This window comes from Balaenoptera borealis (genome assembly GCF_965194805.1).
Source record: "Balaenoptera borealis genome assembly, chromosome: 12".
In the NCBI taxonomy this organism is placed as follows: Eukaryota; Metazoa; Chordata; class Mammalia; order Artiodactyla; family Balaenopteridae; genus Balaenoptera; species Balaenoptera borealis.
This window is the reverse complement of record NC_138869.1, coordinates 20,593,883-20,611,144: the sequence shown is the minus strand read 5'-3', so window position 1 is coordinate 20,611,144 and position 17,262 is coordinate 20,593,883. Positions and strand designations below refer to the sequence as shown.

Sequence of the window (17,262 nt, the reverse complement as noted above, 5' to 3'; positions counted from 1 at the left end):
AGACAAAGGGTCTGGTGATCCATCACACCTCTAATAAGATGATATAAGCTTTAACACTAGTTCAGTTGACTCTTTAAGCATTTGACTCTGTATTTTCACAGCAGCACCTTCTCTTTACCTCAGATTCTTGATGCTGAAAATACCCTCGAAATAACTTCTATTTACATGCTTATTAAACCATACATGTGAGAAATAATATTCATGGACGATTAGCTGAAAAACAATGTCTATCTATTCCTCAAGAGTCTTAAGTCTTAAAACTCAAAGTTACCCTTGGATTATGAGAAAGAAAAAAAAATTAAAATTCATATTTCATTTTAAGGACATTAACATATATTACTCAATGTTCTCTCCATCACAATCCATTGAATTTGGACATATCCATTTGCATACTTTTGCCTAGGAAGAGTTGCATATCTCCTTATCAAATGGCTTCATTCAATCTTGCAAACAGTGTGGATTGTGTTATTAGCAGTATTTTTCTCTGCTCATTTGTTAAAAGTGTTGAGCCAAAATTTTGGATCTCAACTAAGCGAATGGATCTGTTGGCATAGGTTTGGTACACTAACCGCGGATATTCACTCTACAAGTATTTACTGAACATGTACTATGGACCAGGCTCTGTAATAAGCAAAAAGGATTTACTGGTAAGAATTTATTCTGTCCTAATGAAACTTACATTCTAGGAAATTTGAACTCTGGCATATTTTTTGTCTTCAATGTTCATTTTGTGTGTATTCTAATAAACTGTCCTCAAGTTCTTTTTGGAATGAGGCATGATGTTAGTAAATGAAATAAACTAGAAGACATAAAGGTATTAAAATGAGTAGTCATAAGAAAATAATATATAATAAATTTAGTAAGGTATAAGGTGTTTCAAGAACCTAAACTAGAAAAACATATAATTTATATCAAGCTATAAAAACTATGATTTTCCCATTTGTGTAAATCAATAAATACTGCAGAAAATTAAGTGCCTAATACAATCTTTAAGTTAAAGGTGCTTCCTTCTTTAGCATTTGAATGTAAAAGGTTAGAAAATAATTTTTTCCCAAAACAAGACAGATTTTATATATTCAGTCCCAATTACAGATGTTGTTTCAGAATTGCAAGACTCTCAAAGGGTCAAATGCTCTCGTGCGCCAACAAAAACTGCTCTAGCAATGACATCTACATTAAGACAGGATTATAAAATACCACAAATAATACCAGAAAGTGGAAAACACATGAAAGTACAAAATGTTTTTTTTTTTAAATTTGTTAGGCAGTAAGAAATGTAACTCAGTGTACCAATTCATTAGAACTTACAGAACAGATCATAAATTATGAATAACTCCTTTCCAGCATAACTATGTGGGAGGCATCAACCAACACCAACAATCCGCATGTTTATTCCTTTTTCACAGAAGTGCAATGGCACCTCACCTAATCATTCATTCAACCATTTTTCCTTCCATTCCCCCCCTATTTCTATTAAGGGCTTCAGGGAGGGGGAAGAATAAACTAAAATATAGCACTTTTCATATTTTAATAGGAAGCCTCAAGTAGAAATCTATTAAAAAATCAATTTTATACATTTCTAAGAAATTGCTGCAATAAATTAGATAAGAAAATTATAGGTACTTTTAAGACATGGGAAGCGATCCAAAAAAAGAATAAAATTCACTTCAACAAATATTTGTTGAGTACTTACAACACTCTAAGTGTTTTGAAAAACACATGTATGAGTAAGAACTAGCCCCTATCCTTTAGAGACTTTCAATCTAATGGCGCGGGGGGTGCATAGAGTTCACCACAACTATCAATAAAATTTGATGCTTTGGTATGAAATTTTGTATCTGAGGTACAAATTCATCCAGCTCTACCTCAAAACACACAATATCCTTTTCTCCATTTCCTCCACTGTTACCATAAATCAAGCCTCCAGTACATCTTACCCTGACAACTCCAAGTTGCCTCCTAACTAGATTCATTGCTTTCCCCCCTTTCTCTCCTCAACCCACTCTCCACACTACAGCCAGAGTTACCTTTTAAACAGAGTATGTCACACCCTGTGTTAAAATCACCAATGACTTCTTATTCCATTTAAAATAAAATCCAGCAGTTTTATCACTGTCTTCAAAGACCCCATTTCTGGATTCTGCCCATCTCTGGGACCTCATATTTCATTATTCTCCCTTTCTATGCATGATTCTTCAGTCACACTGGCTTTGCTCCAGATTCTCAAATGAGTCAATTTCATTCCCACCTCCAGGCCTTTGTTCTGTTGGGACCTCTTCCTGCGAGGCACATCTTCCAATTCTTGGCATGACCCATTGCTTCTTACTATTTAGTTCTCTGTCCAGAAGTTACTTCCTTAAGGAGGGCTTTCTTGAAATACCCTATATGATTATACACTTTTTTCCCTTAATGGCTAAAGAAATTATCTTCTTAACTTATTCGTATGCCGTCTCTCCCTTCTGCAAGTTACACAAGGAAGGGACCATATCTGTCCTGTTCACTGTGGTCTTCTCTGAGCCTGGAACAAGGCATGCCGGGTGGGTGTGCCAGATTGTATTTCCCAAAGGTGGCCACAGTAAGATTTCCCATCCCAAATGCTCTCCTAGAATCTTGCTATAGTACTCTCCCATTAAGAGGTGCAGTCAAATCCCCCTCCTCCTGAATCTGCTCAGCTCGGTGATTCACTGGTAACCAGTGGAATGCCAGGAAAGTAAGGTTTTGTGTCTTCTGAGCCTAGCCTATTCAACTTCCACCTTGCTTACTTGAATATTCGCTCTTGAAGACTTTAGCTGCCATATAAGCATTTCAACTCCCCGTGAGGCCACCATGTTTTGAGGGAACCCAAACTAGCCCACGTGGAGAGACCACATGGAGAGGCTATGGGCCTGCCAGAGAGAAAGCAGTACATGGCCAGCCCCCAGCTGCTCCAGCTCCAGCACAAGCCTGACTGCAACCACGTGAGACGCTCCGAACAAACAGTGCCGAGCCAAGCCTTTCCCCAATTCCTGACCCATGGAAACCGCGAGCGATAATAAAGCGATTGCTATTTTACACCATTAAATTTTAGGGTGATTTGTTATGCAGCAATAGTTAGTGGGAACAGTAGGTGCTGAATAAATATTTGATGAGTAAATGAATGTTGAAATGAATAAACATGTATGGAACAGTGACCACGTCTACAAAGACAGAGAAGGTGAGAATCCAGGTGAGATGGCCTTCTGCACAAACAGCCACAACACACTGTGTTAAATGATACAGTTGGGCCTAAAGAAACCACAAGGGTAAAGCAGAAGAAAGAGCAATTAATCTCGCCTATTGGGCTTGGGAAAGGCTTCCCATGGTGAGTAACATTAAGCTGGGCCTTGAGTGATAAGCAGGGGTTTGCAAGATAGAGAAGAAAAGACATTCCAGCCAGAGTAAATCACAGGAGAATAAATGCAGAGTGCAATGAGAATTCTGTTTTGTCCTCCTTTCTTTTTAAGAATTACTCAGAGGGCAATGGTAGGCACTCTTGATAATGTTAAAGGAGTCAATACTCTTATTTTGAGAGAAGTCTCCTTTTCCTGTCTTAAACATTATTACGAGAAAAAGTGCAATGGTAGTATGTTATGATATGACAGGGGTCCTCAATAAAATATTTTTTCTTTGAATTTTCAGTGAAAGCAGAGATACAGAACATTGACTGGGCCGTAGGAAAATGCATGTGGGATTTTGGGGCTTGAGTGAGAAATTTTATATGACCAAACGGATGTGGTATGGAGGGACATACCCAGTAAATAAAACATCTATGCTGAGCATGGTTATGAATTAATGTACCCAGTTCTAACACAGAACTGGCTGGAAGTAGATTCCAATGCCTAGCATTGGGATTCACTAACCTGCTTTCCCCTACCAAAATCATAAAACTGACAAAATATTTTTAAAGGGGCCCTAACTTTTACAATCCATAAAAATCAAATTTAAAATATGGATTTAAGAACCACATGGTCACCTGCAAAATTTAGTTGATATAATTTTAGAACCCATTTGACAGCTACAAATTCTTTAATAACATCTGGGTAGAATTTATTCATGGTTAAATAATGTAAAACTAATCTGGTTGTTGTAAAAGAGAAAGGTCTTTACTCACCTTTCTTTTAACCCAGTCTTGTTACTCTTACCGTATCTGAGAAACACGATGAAAATAAATAATATTAAAAACTGTAGATTTGGGGATTAGTAGCTGCAAACTATTATATATAGAATGGATAAAGAACAAGGTGCTACTGTATAGCACAGGGAACTATATTCAATATCCTGGGATAAATCATAATGGAAAAGAATATGAAAAAGATTGTATATTTTTTCTATAACTGAATCACTTTGCTGTACCATAGAAATTAATACATTGTAAATCAACTATACTTCAATAAAATAAATTTTAAAAACCTCTATCAACAGTAGCAGGTCCCTTTTTTTGAGAGCCTATGTAGAAGCCACCAGAGTAGATGCTTCACATACTTTATTACTTTTATCGTTGCAACTAGAGTCTACTGAGATAAAGAAGGAATGAACGTGAGAGAAATGGGGCAGGGCAGAGTTGGAAGTAATTTGTCCTTTCTCTGCCTGTCAGGGGAGATCAGTTTTTTTAGCCAACCTCTTGCTCAGAGTTGGCTATGCCACCAAGCAAATGCCACCTATCAGACCAACTAACCCTGCAAAGTAAGAATTTCTGGCCCTGTTGCACAAAGTAAGGAAACCAAGGCTCGGGGGTTAAGTAACCTGCCTAGTATCACACAGGTGGTATGATTGGACCCACGTCTTTTCGACTTCGATGCTCTGTTCTTACCAAGTACTAAAATTAAATCAAGAAGCAAATAAAACTTACATTTAACTTCATCTGACATGGTGAATAATGTGCATAGTGATTAGTATACTGCATGTCAATCATGCATAAATAATGCACGTAAGTAATGATACAAATATGCAGAAAATTAAGCTGCCTGCGGTTAAGAGGAGAAGATCTGTAGGTCTCTGTTGGTGGCTGGAGAATGGGGAATGGAGGAGAGAAAGTGATTATGATCCCTTCCCATGAGTCCCATTTCAAACCCTTCCCATGAGTTGCATTCCAAACCCAAAGTCTTGGGTTGCATTAACTCCTCTCTTGATTATCTTCACTCTTAAATACTAGCTTAATCTTCTCATAGGGTGTGGGACTTATGGGGCAAATGCACCGTTTCCTCTTCTCTTTCCAGCTGGAAGCATGAGAGAAATGGAAATATGGGTTGGGAAACACAGAGACAGAAGGAGACTGTTCTCTGTTCTCTGAGACTCTTGCATATTTACCCAGGCATCTCAATCTCGCCTTCAAAAAAAATTATCTTCCTTCGATATTCACCTCCTCTGAAGGAGAGAGATGGGTCTCTACCTGGGAAAGAACTCAGCTTAGCCTTTCTTATTTACCTGATCATATGTGAACTTTACCTTGGACACAATCGGAATACATAACCAGTTTCACCTCCTGTCTATGCAATCATTTTGTTCAGATGGTGTTTTCCCTACTTTTTTGCTTTCCTTGGTTTCACAGATCCTTCAAAATGGAGCTACAACATCACTTCCTTCGAGATACCTCTCTGTATGGAGCTGCCTGCCCACTGCCCCAAGATGCTGGCTGAGACAGCATCTCTTCTCTGTGCTTCTTACTGGCTTATAAACACCCCATGATAGACAGGGTGGCAATGCCCTGTTTCCTCGGGCCAGCCTTGGCTTCTATGTGTTGTCTTGGCGGGAATTACTAACAGGGTCCCCTTTCTCTTTCAAAATGTCCCAGATTGTAGAATAAATTATATATGGTCACTTTAATTATACAGTCTCTCCCAGAATAACTGATGGGTAAATTTTCCACATCCTAAAAGAATGTGTGGGCTCCTGGAGGGCTCTTGATGTTTCTTATTCATTTATGTATTCCCAGGGCTGGGCACTGTCCCCAGTGCTGAATAAAGATAAGACAAACTAGTGGACAGCCTGAGTACCTTCCCTGCAGACAGGAAGCAAGGACATCAATCTCAATACAACTAACATCCAGGTTCTGACAGTTGGCAACATCACATGTGTTAAATAAAATTCTCCTTTCTTCTTGTAAATTTACCAGTGAGAGATTAATCTAGAGTTAAGGGTACAGAAGTAAAGGATTGGCTGAGATCTTGGCTGTGTACCCAAGGGGAGATGAACTGATACTCTCTGAGCTTCGTTACCTATCTGATGGTTGTGAGGGGACAGCTGTTGAGATAGGGAGACAAAGGGTGATGGGGAAGATAATCCAGATAGCTTTTTGGTGAAAGGAGCAATGGCAGGCAGAGAGAGAGCAGCATTTTGAACAGTATGAAGAAAAATCAACTCCACTGTGATAAGAGACAGAGGAGCCAAGAAATGTGAGGAAATGGGGAGGGAATGGAGATAGAAACGATCTGGCAAACAAATTCTTTTTCTTCATCTAAGAGCTCAAGCCAAGGGAAATACCATCTAACAGATTTGCTGGATAGTAACAGAGTCCCCAGACACATCTTTACAAAGCAAGGCTGTGGCGACTAGCAGTAGCAATGGCAGAAATGCCAAGTGGTTCTCGCTCTGATGGAATTATCCTGTTTACCGGCAAAAGTTTAGATTCTACTTCTAAGTAACGTCATCGAACTACTCAGTGTTTCACAAAAGGGCCAAAATGACCAGTTGGGGGCATTTCTTGAGCTTTGAAACTCCTATACAAAGCCACTCATGAAATTAGGATGAGATGACTATAAAATCGCATGCAAAATTTTGTTTAAAAAATTAAGGTATAATTTATAGACAAAATAATCCACCTTTTTTGCTGTACAGTTCTGCGAGTTTTAACAAATGAATGTAGACATGTAACCACTGTCATAATCAAGATCTAAAACAATCCCCTCACCCCCCAAAATTCTCCCATGCCCCAAAATAGTCAATCTCTCCACCCACTCCCTGCCCCTGACAAGCAGTGATCACTGTTTTTTGTCTGTAAAGCATGCCTTTTTCCGGTCTGTCATATAAACGGAATCATACAGCATACAAAGCTCACTGTCTTTTAAAGCCAGCTTCTAACTATATGCAAAAAATACATTAAAATTGGTTAATACATTTTAAAAACATTGTCTGGATTATGGCTATTAATATTTGGGGAAAATCTTTATTTCTTTCTTTAAAAAGCATTTAAATTTCTATAGTATTAAATGCTGCCTAGAACCTTTGAAACAATTTTAATGTGTTTAATTAGAAATAATGGGCCATTTTTTTACTCTCTTCTGAATTGAGGCCATTGTAATAAAATATTTACTATTATAAGCAATAGCATTCAAGTGAAAGCCCCATTTTTAAAGATAATTGGCTAATGTGTTTTAAGTACCACTAAGTGAAACAGAAAAGCTAAACATTCTTTAAAATATGCCAGCTGGCTATTTCTTCTTGCATACCAAGCCTATTCACATTCTCCAGGTTCTTTTAGAATTTTCCTTGGCTTAAAGGAGACAAAACTTCCTGTTTTATTTCAAGTCTTTTGAAAACATGTGGATTTAAGTGAATGAATGCAACAGCACTAAAATGTTGAAATTTAGTGAAAAACCATTGGATGCTCAAAGGGTAGAGCATTTCTGTTTATAAAAGAAAACCTCCTTTCTGAAGGGTGAAAAGCAGAATAGTTTTTCTCAGTACTGGATGATACAAATATCAAATCAAAAGAAGGAAAAAAAACTCTACTCAGAATTAATACTAGTAATTTAAAAGTTTAGAATATCTGCATTCCAGGTGACTTAACTGGACCTTGACTTAATATATCAATTGCTTTATACATTGTGACTGTTACTCATTTAAATGATATTGTAAAAACAGGCATCCTCTACTTACATTTAAATTTCCATAAGCTTCAGAATTAAGATACAGACCCTCCTTTAATTTAATGATTTACTGTCTAATGATATGTAACTTCCTAGAAACTTTTATCCACTGTCATGATTTCAGCTACCATCTGTATACACGTAACACCTAAATTTCTATCTGTAGCTCAGGCCGCTCTCCTGAGTTCCAGATTTAGACAGTCAACCTCTAAAAGCACACAGATATATCCAGTTGGTTTGTCATCAAGCATTTCAAACTGAAACAATTTCAAATTGAATTTATCATATTTGCCCCCACCTCTGCTCCTTCTGTATTGTTCCCTGTCTCACTAAATAGGTCTACCACCACCCTGATGCCTGAACTGGAAATTTAGGATTCAGTCTTGACTAGCATCTTCTCTCCAAATCTTTATTCGAGTCCTCTGTCCTGCTGATTTAACTTTTTCACAACCCCTCAATACTTCTCTCCATTCTCATTGCCATTTCTTTATTTCAGGCTCTAATCCTCTCCTGCTCACACTGCTCAATTGCTGCTAATTGGGAATCTTGCCTCAAGTTCCAACTGCTCCAATTCATGCTCTCTACTGCCACCGTTGTGATTTTTTTTAAACATAAATTTGATCTTTCTCCAGGACACATATCTGGAGAAAACTATAATTCAAAAAGATACATGCACCCCAATGTTCAATGCAGCACTATTCACAATAGGCAAGACATGGAAGCAACCTAAATGTCCATCGACAGATGAATTCATAAAGAAGATGTGATACATATTATACACACACACACACACACACATACATACATACATACAATGGAATACTACTCGGCCATAAAAAAGAGTGAAATAATGCCACTTGCAGCAACATGGATGGACCTAGAGATTATCATACTAAGCAAGGTAAGTCGAAAGAAAAAGACAAATACCATATGATATCACTTATATGTGGAATCTAAAATATAATACAAATGAACTTATCTACGAAACAGAAACTGACTCGCAGACATAGAGAACAGACTTGTGGTTGCCAAGGGGAAGAGTGGGTAGGGCAGGGAAGGATTGGGAGTTTGGGATTAGCAAATGCAAACTACTATATATAGAATGGATAAACAACAAGGTCCTACTGTATAGCACAGGGAACTATATTCAGTGTCCTGTGATAAATCATAATGGAAAAGAATATGAAAAAGAAGGTATACGTAGGTATAACTGAATCACTTTGCTGTACAGCAGAAATTAACACAACATTGTAAATCAACTATATTTCAACAAAATAAATTTTTAAAAAATAAATAAATTTGATCTTTTTTTTTTTTTTTTAATTTGATCTTTTAACTGCTACTTTATTTTGTTGCTTTCACAGGAAATAAAGCCCAAACTCTATTTCATTTGGCTTCCCGCGTCATTCACAATAAGATCCTTGCTTACCTCCATGGCCTCGCTCCCTCTGTAGCCCTCCCTCCTAAGTGACTTTTCACTCGAGTTGCACTGAACATCAAATGCCTATTCTGTCCTTGCCTCTGTGCCTTTGCACAGGCTGTTCCTCCTGCCTTGAGCACTCTTCTCCAGTGAATCCTAGTCATCGTTCAAGTCTTGGTATAGATACTACATTCTCCAGAAAGCCTGCTCTGCACCCTAAATTGGAGATGGGGCCTCCTCAAGTAATCACCGAACATTCTGTACTTTGCCAGTTGAGTTTTATTATAAAGGCCCTGTGTTACCTGCCTGATACCCTGAAAATCTACAAATAATGGGATTAACTTCTCTGGTGAAAATTAAATACCTAGTGCCTAGCACATAGTAGGTATTCAAAATATTTTCAAATGATTGAATGAGCACTTAATTTTAAGAGCTCAGGAATCACTATGTGCATTATAAGCCCTTGTTATCTATTCAGAGAAGCTTTACTAAGACCTCTGTTGGGAAGTAATCCCTTTATTACCTTAGCTTGAAATGCTCTCTCTACTTGAAAGCACTAACACTGATTTCTTCAAAACCTTTCTGTAATTCAGGTGTCTCACTCACTTAGATCTACATTACTATGGCTGATGCAAGATTCAAAACTGTAACTGTGCTGATATAAAAACTTTCAAACTAGATAGACTATAATTATTCGAACATATTGTGTGGTTTACATAGTAGACATATTTATCAATTTATATAATTTTTAAAAGACATATTTAATCCTTGAATTTTTTTTTCTGATTCAGGCTTTGAATGATACTATATATCTATATAAATATATAGATATCTATGTTTATGTGCATATCATACTATATATATATATATGTATTATATATAGGCTTAATCAAAAGTGCATTTGTCAACAGCCCATATGCTAGGCTAGAGAAAGCTTTCCTATTTATCATAAGTTTCTTATTCACTGACAAACCCATGTTGATCCACCAAAAAAACCCCAAATAAACAAAACAAAAACCGAAACACAAGAAAAAAAACTAAGTAAAAATTTTATGGATTTAAAATCTTGCCATAAATATCCCATCAAAAATTTTTGCCTTCTCTTATATTTTCAAATGCATCAATGAATTCATTTGTCCCCAAGATGAGATTTGAGTCTGCATGTTTGATGTCGGAACAGCCCATGACTAAACAACCTCAATAAATCTATCATTTAAAGTGTTTCCCCAATTTGGCTTAAGCCTACAGACCAAGAGGGATGGACATGGTGCTTTTGTTGCCAAGTGATGGCTGAGACCCACTCTGATTTCACATGAACTTGGAGAAGATTCAGCTCTGCAACTTGTTCCATAATTGCTTCTAGCAGCTTTTCCCCTAAGCATCAAGGCCCTGGCATATCAGTGCTTTTGCTGTCCAAAGAGATAAAAGCAAAATCCAAACCACCAGACCTGGTGCCATGTACTGAATATTAGGGTTTCCCCAAAATTTATATGTTAAATCCTAATCTCCAATGTGATGGTATTAGAAGGCAGGGCCTTTAGGAGGTGATTAGATCATGAGGGTAGAACCTTCATGAATGGGATTACTGCCCTTATAGACGAGACCTCAGAGAGCTCTCTGGCTCGTTTTCTGCTTTGCTGAGGATATAAGGAGAAGGCAGCTGTCCTTACCAGAATTCAACCATGCTGGCACCCTGATTCTGGCTTCCATCCTTCAGAACTGTGAGAAATAAATTTCCATTGTTCAAGCCATCCAGTTTATGGTATTATGTTATAAAAGCTCGAACGAAGATACCTGGGAAAGACTGCAGCACTATGGACCCTTCTCTTAAACATGTTTCCTCTTTTTAACCTTATTTTTATACCTGAAAGTTTCCTTATTCACTGGGGAGATGTTAGAAATACTTAATACAAAGTACAGGGTAAGTAGGCTTGAAAGGGTCAGAGAAATAACTTTTATGAACATGAGACATGGTTGGAGTAACCACCACTTTCCCCCCTTTCTTCTTAAAACATAATCCCAATTTCTCATTGGGCACACTCCCACCCAGGAAAGAAATCTGTATTTCCCAGCTTCTTCTGCAGCTAAGTTTGGCCAGGGAACTAATTTCTGACCAGTAAGGCATAAGGAAAATTATTGGATGGGGCTTCTGGGAAGTTTCTTAAAAGGGAGTAAATGTATCTTGATTTCTACCTTCCTCCTTCCCTGTCATTGGGGGATGACATTGGGAAGGATGTCTTGGGAGGCTGAAGCCCCAGCAGCCATCCTGGTTCCTGATGTGAGGACGGTAGAGCAGCAAGATAAAAGGGGTGTGCATCTCTGATGACTGTGGTCTCCAGGGAGTCTTAACTGCCTATCTTCCCAGAGACCAACCAGCCAATGAACTGCCCAACCAACCAACAAACAAAACAAATTCTATCTCTTTCAGCCACTGTTACTTCCAACATTTTATCTGTAACATAACCTCATTTTTCTGATCAGCGGATCTACAAATATCAGACATCATGGTAAACGCTTACTTTATAGCAACTGTATAAGGTGGGAATTATTCTTTCTATTTTATAGATGAGGAAATTAATGTTCAGAGGTGTCACATAACTGACCTAATGATACCAAAGTAGCAAGTGGCCAAGTCAAAATACCAGGTGAGGTTCTAGAATTTAAACTTTTTTCCTGCATTATCCCATCACTCTCTAAAGTGGGAGTAAATCTCTCCTGTGTGCCTTTAGCTAAATCTCTTAATCTTTTATCCCCTTTTAAAATTAAGATTAAAAACCTCTGCCTACTATAGGCACTACTGTGAGGACAAGTGGGTTTATTATTTTGCAAAGCATTTAAGTCCTTGGAACATAACCATTATTTAATGTATGCATACAATTAAAGCTCTAAAATGTTTTTGACAACAAAAAAGTTACCAGTTATACACGAACACTTAACTTCCATCACAGCTAAAATTAACTAGTTTGTGCCTATAATTGTTTAAACTAGCTTCAACAATTAAACTCCGAATCACTAATTAATTTCCTGCCCCAGAAATCTATTCTGTGCCGCCTAGCCCTTAGTTGGATTGTGTTTTGTAACCACTCAGCTGACAACTTGGCCTTGTCCTCCTGCTGTGGCTGCCTTTTAACGGAGGTGTCTCCCATAAAATATCTGAGGGAGAGCAGATTGTGTTGTCATAACCAACTCACAAAAAAACTCTGGGACTGTAATCTAAAAGCAGTTCAACCTGGTTGTCTGTCTGCAATAAGATTTGGCAATTTTGGAAAAGCAAATCTACATTTCTTAGTCTAAGAAACTGTTTGTTTGTTTTCCCCCATCTCCAAAAAGAATAATTTGGACCCCATGACTTCAAAGGCTGAGACCACCTCTCAGATTCGGGGCTCCCTATACACAATGTGGCATTGAAAAAGCTTGATGGTTATGCCCTAGCTATGGGACTCATCCTGGCTATGTGACTTTAGGCAAATTACATAATTTCTCTAAGCTTTAGTTTTCTCATTAGTAAAAATGGAGATGATAATAAGATCTAACAGCACAGAGTTGCGGAGATATTGAAAGGAGATAATACGTGTAGAGTTCTGTATTAGTTTCCTTTTTCTCCAATTACAAGTTACTATAAACTTGTTTAGTGGCCTAAAACAACACAAATGTATTACCTTACAGTTTTGGAGGTCAGAAGTCCAGTATGGGTCTCAATGGGCTAAAATCAAGGTGCTGTCACGGTTGTGTTACTTTGGAAGGTCCTAGAATCATTTTCTGCTCCTTCAGGTTGTTGGAAGAATTCAGTTCATTGAGGTTATGGGACTGAGCCCCCTATTTCCTTGCTGTCAGCTGAGGATTTTCCCATTTTATAGAAGAGTCTGAAATTCCTCTGTTCATTGGCCCCCTTCTACCATCTTCAAAGCCAGCAATCAGGGTCCCCCTCATGCTGGAAATCTCTCCTGCTCTTCTCTCATTACCATACATTTCTTTCAAACACTGCCTCTGTCTTCTTCCCCTTTCAAGCGCCCAGGTGAATACTTAAGGCAACCCAGATAATCCAATATAATCTCCCCATTTTAAGGGCAAACGGTTAGCAACCTTAATTCCATCTTTAACTTTCATTATCTTTTGCCATGTAATGTAATAATGTAAATCATATGTCTTCAGGATAAGAACATGGACATGTTTGGGGCCATTATTCTGCTTACCAGAAGCTTTCAGCATAATGCTCCAACAGGTAGTAAGTACTCAATAAATAATAATGATAGCCAATACTTATGTTTACCCTATGCCAGGTACTGACCTAAGCGCTATATGGATATTTATGTCTTTTATCCACATAGCAACCCTCATAATGTGAAGTATGCGCTAATATCATCATAACCATTAACAAATGGGGACATGAAACACACAAAGAGTAAGTCATTTCATGTAGCTGGTAAAAGAATACAGATTTGAACCCCGGCAGTCTGGGTCCAGAAGCTGTGCTTTTAAGTAGGCCCCATTCTGCCTCTTCATTTTAAATATTATTACAGTAAACAGGAAATCAAGAAAGCGTCTGCTTAAACTAATACCTGTGAAGCTAAATTATTTCAATATAGGGCAACAGCAAGAGTGGTATTCATCTGGCATATGCTGCCGTCATATGTTCTCTTTGCCCTGTGATGCTGGGCCACCAGGAGCTGAGAGAGGGCCTGGGTCCAGGGCTGGCATTCCTTTGTCATCCCAGTTTGAGTCTTACCAGGCAAATGGGGAGGAAACTCCTTTCTAAAATATTCTATGTTGGAAGAGGTGAGATAAATCTCTGTTTTTAGATTTCAAAACCTGGTGAGTATCATCTTGAGAGTATTACAAACAAAAATACTGCTATTGTGGTTCTTGAACACCTCACATTTTATCGAAATGCTACTGCATTTCACTTCATACTGAACACCTGCTTTGGCATCACGATGAAAAGTGAGAAGCAAATAAATCACCACCTTTCTGGACAACAGAATACCTTTCAGTCTCCTGTACGGGCACATCTCCTTTCTTCCAGGAAGAGAGTGCCCTGGGGGAAGCTCTGGGTTTACAGTCCAAGCTGACCTCGCTGCCCACCTGCACCTGAATCAACTTTTTCATCGGAGTCTTTGAAAAATCTGGAGCAGAAGCTAAAAAGGAAGAAAGAAGAAAGAATGACAATTTGAAGTCTGAATTCATTTCTTTAAATTCCCATCAATTTCAAAGGTTGACTTTATGATTTTTTAAAGTTTCTTGACACGTAAGATATCGGTACTTGATTTATTTGATTGACTGGGCACCACCTCCAGGACGATTTCAATGCTTAAAAAGTAAGTCCTACCATTGTGTTTTCTGGCAAGTTCTAATTCCCGAGACAATTACTTTATATGAGAATTTTTAAAGTTTACTATGAAGTTTTAAAATAGCTCAGTCATGAGTTTATCAAAACTAAAAGCATTTAATAGAATGTTCTTGAAAGTTAGTTCCACGAGGACTACAGTAGGGTTGGTCTCTCTTGTGACTTCAAGGACACAGATGTGGCACAGGGCCTGGCACTCATTAGATGCTCAGTTATGTTTTTAGAATGAAGGCTGAGTACTGAATTCTTATTCTCTTGTATGAACAGTAACAAGATCTATTACAAAATTTTCATGTGGTTAGCTTTAACTTCCAAGTTGGAGAAATATATTATAGCTTAACATTATTATATTAAGTTACAATATTCCATTAAATACTATAATATGTAGAAAACATTATGCTGGCTAATAATGGATGGAATGCTGATCCTGAAACAATACCTGAACATTCAAGAGACATAAAAATGTATCATTTGAATTAAGTATGTTACTCAGAAAATCATCCTTCCTTTTACTGCAAATGCGGAAAAAAGTTAAGAAACGAGTGCATTTCCCCAAATATCTAATCCCCCGTCTCATGGCATACCCCAGTTAATATAACTTATTTTTTATAAGTGGAGATCATAGAAGGAATTATACTACATATATATATATATATATACATAATTGCAGATAAAGAAAACATGTTATCCAAAGGTTGCTGGCCTTAAGAATTAGGATCCTGAGAGAGTAATTTTTACTAACACAAATGAAAAATACTTTTATGTTTCAATAAAATCTTTTTTTTTAAGCATAGATCATGTATTTTCCCATATGAAAACCCCATGCAACACTGGGTAGGGACCCATCCATTTGAAACATGAATGAACTATGGCTCATAAGGTAAATTTAACATAAGAGCACAGCCATGCTTCGACTTAAGATATGGGCAAATCCCACTTTCTTTCTGTCATGACACCCTACTTCTCTGTCACGGATAACACTAGCCAGATTTTCAGTTGATGATCTGCCCCTCCCAAGCTTCAGTCTTCCTGGTGCATGTGATTTGTTTCTTAACTTCCAGGCACCAAGAAAGACCTATTTTCCTCAAACCAGTGTTTTTCAATGAGACACTTCACATTTTGGGCTAGACAGGACTTTGTTGTGAGAGGCTACCTTGGGCATTGTAGGACATTTAGCAGCTTCTCTGGCAGCTGCCCACCAGATGCCAGTAGCACATGCTAGCTCCCTTCTTCCCCACCTTCCCCTTACACCGTGACAGCCAAAAATGTCTCCAGAATTTGCCACTATCCCCTGGGGGCAAAATCATCCCCAGCTGGGAAATACTGAGTTAGATCAGGGCCTTTCAACCTTCTGGCCATTTGGGTTGGACCAACCATGGGTACGTGACTCAAATCAGGTACGCGGGGCCAATGACATGTAGCACTGTGACTTCCATCTGAACAATTAAGAAAGCCATCCTTCCGCCACTAGATTGACTGTGGTAATGAAAACAACATGCTGGGTAACATCCTACGGGGCCAGATAGTGGTGATGATGTTTGAGCCCTGGGTCAAGTCCAGCTGAAATCCAAATTCTCCATTTTAATAACACTGAGCAATAAACTTCCTCCCCTCTCCTCCTCTTTCTCTCCCTCCCTCCTTCCCTTCCCCCCCACTCCCTCTTTCTTTCTTATTTATACATACTATGTTATGCTCTGACAATTTTGGTTGGACTTTAAGTCATTTGCATCTTAAACTGTTTTTCTGAACAACTGCCCTAAACATGATATAACATCTCCTTTCTTCTCCTATACCTAAAGTACAAAAAAAATAATAATTCTTAATTTCAAGTACTTGAGCCTTGGTCAATTAAAGCTTTGGTCTGCCGAATGCTTGATGCTTTCAGCAGAGTTATTAAAGAAAAAGACAACTCCTTTTGGATCAATAAAGCACTGATTTGAATTCTGATATTTACTTTTATGGACCAGCAACAGAGAACACCAGAGTCACTTATTCTCTTAAAAGGTACTACTTACTTAGTTGGTACTGCTGGAATTGGATAATAAGGATGTCTTAGGTCAACACTCTCTCCCTGTTGCTTCTCTACTTCAGTCTTTGGGCCTTAATTCTGGTCATAACTGGTGCTTTCCCTTAGAAATCATTAAAATGTGTGCCTTGATTAGAAACCCTGCATGATTCTGCTGTGATACTGAAAATGTTATTAGATGTAGGAATCTAATATGAAAAGTAAATATTTCTGCTTCTGGCAAATATGGAGGATTTAAGAAAAAAAATAATAAGACAAGAAAATTAGTCTTACCCACAACCTTGAGCTCAGCACTGGAATAGACGAGACCATGTTTGTTCTCTGCTATGCACTGGAACATGCCAGAATCGGTCACATTTAGGTTGGATATTGTAAGGGCACCATTTTCTATCTGTGTTCTCTCCTAGATGATAATAAAAATGTCTTGTATATACCATTTTAGAAGAAAAAAGATAACCACTGAATATTATTTCAATCATACACAAACCTCCTTAATTTTTCTCATGGGATTAGGCAATCTGAGCTGAAATTTAAACATTTCCCTTATTTGAAACAGTGAGAATGACTTAACATAACAGCTAGACATCGG

At 37.9% G+C, this 17,262-nt stretch overlaps 1 protein-coding gene across 4 annotated transcripts in view; it reads right to left on the bottom strand.

Moving 5' to 3' along the window:
* CNTN3 (contactin 3) overlaps nt 1-17,262 on the bottom strand; it is a 330,473-nt gene that overhangs the window by 78,470 nt on the left and 234,741 nt on the right. For all 4 annotated transcript variants that reach the window (XM_082345351.1, XM_082345353.1, XM_082345352.1 and 1 more), the window contains 2 exons: nt 16,947-17,076; nt 14,288-14,438 (listed from right to left, as the gene is read on the bottom strand). In XM_082345351.1, the coding sequence (XP_082201477.1) occupies nt 14,288-14,438; nt 16,947-17,076 (281 nt within the window). The remainder of the gene's footprint in view (nt 1-14,287; nt 14,439-16,946; nt 17,077-17,262) is intronic.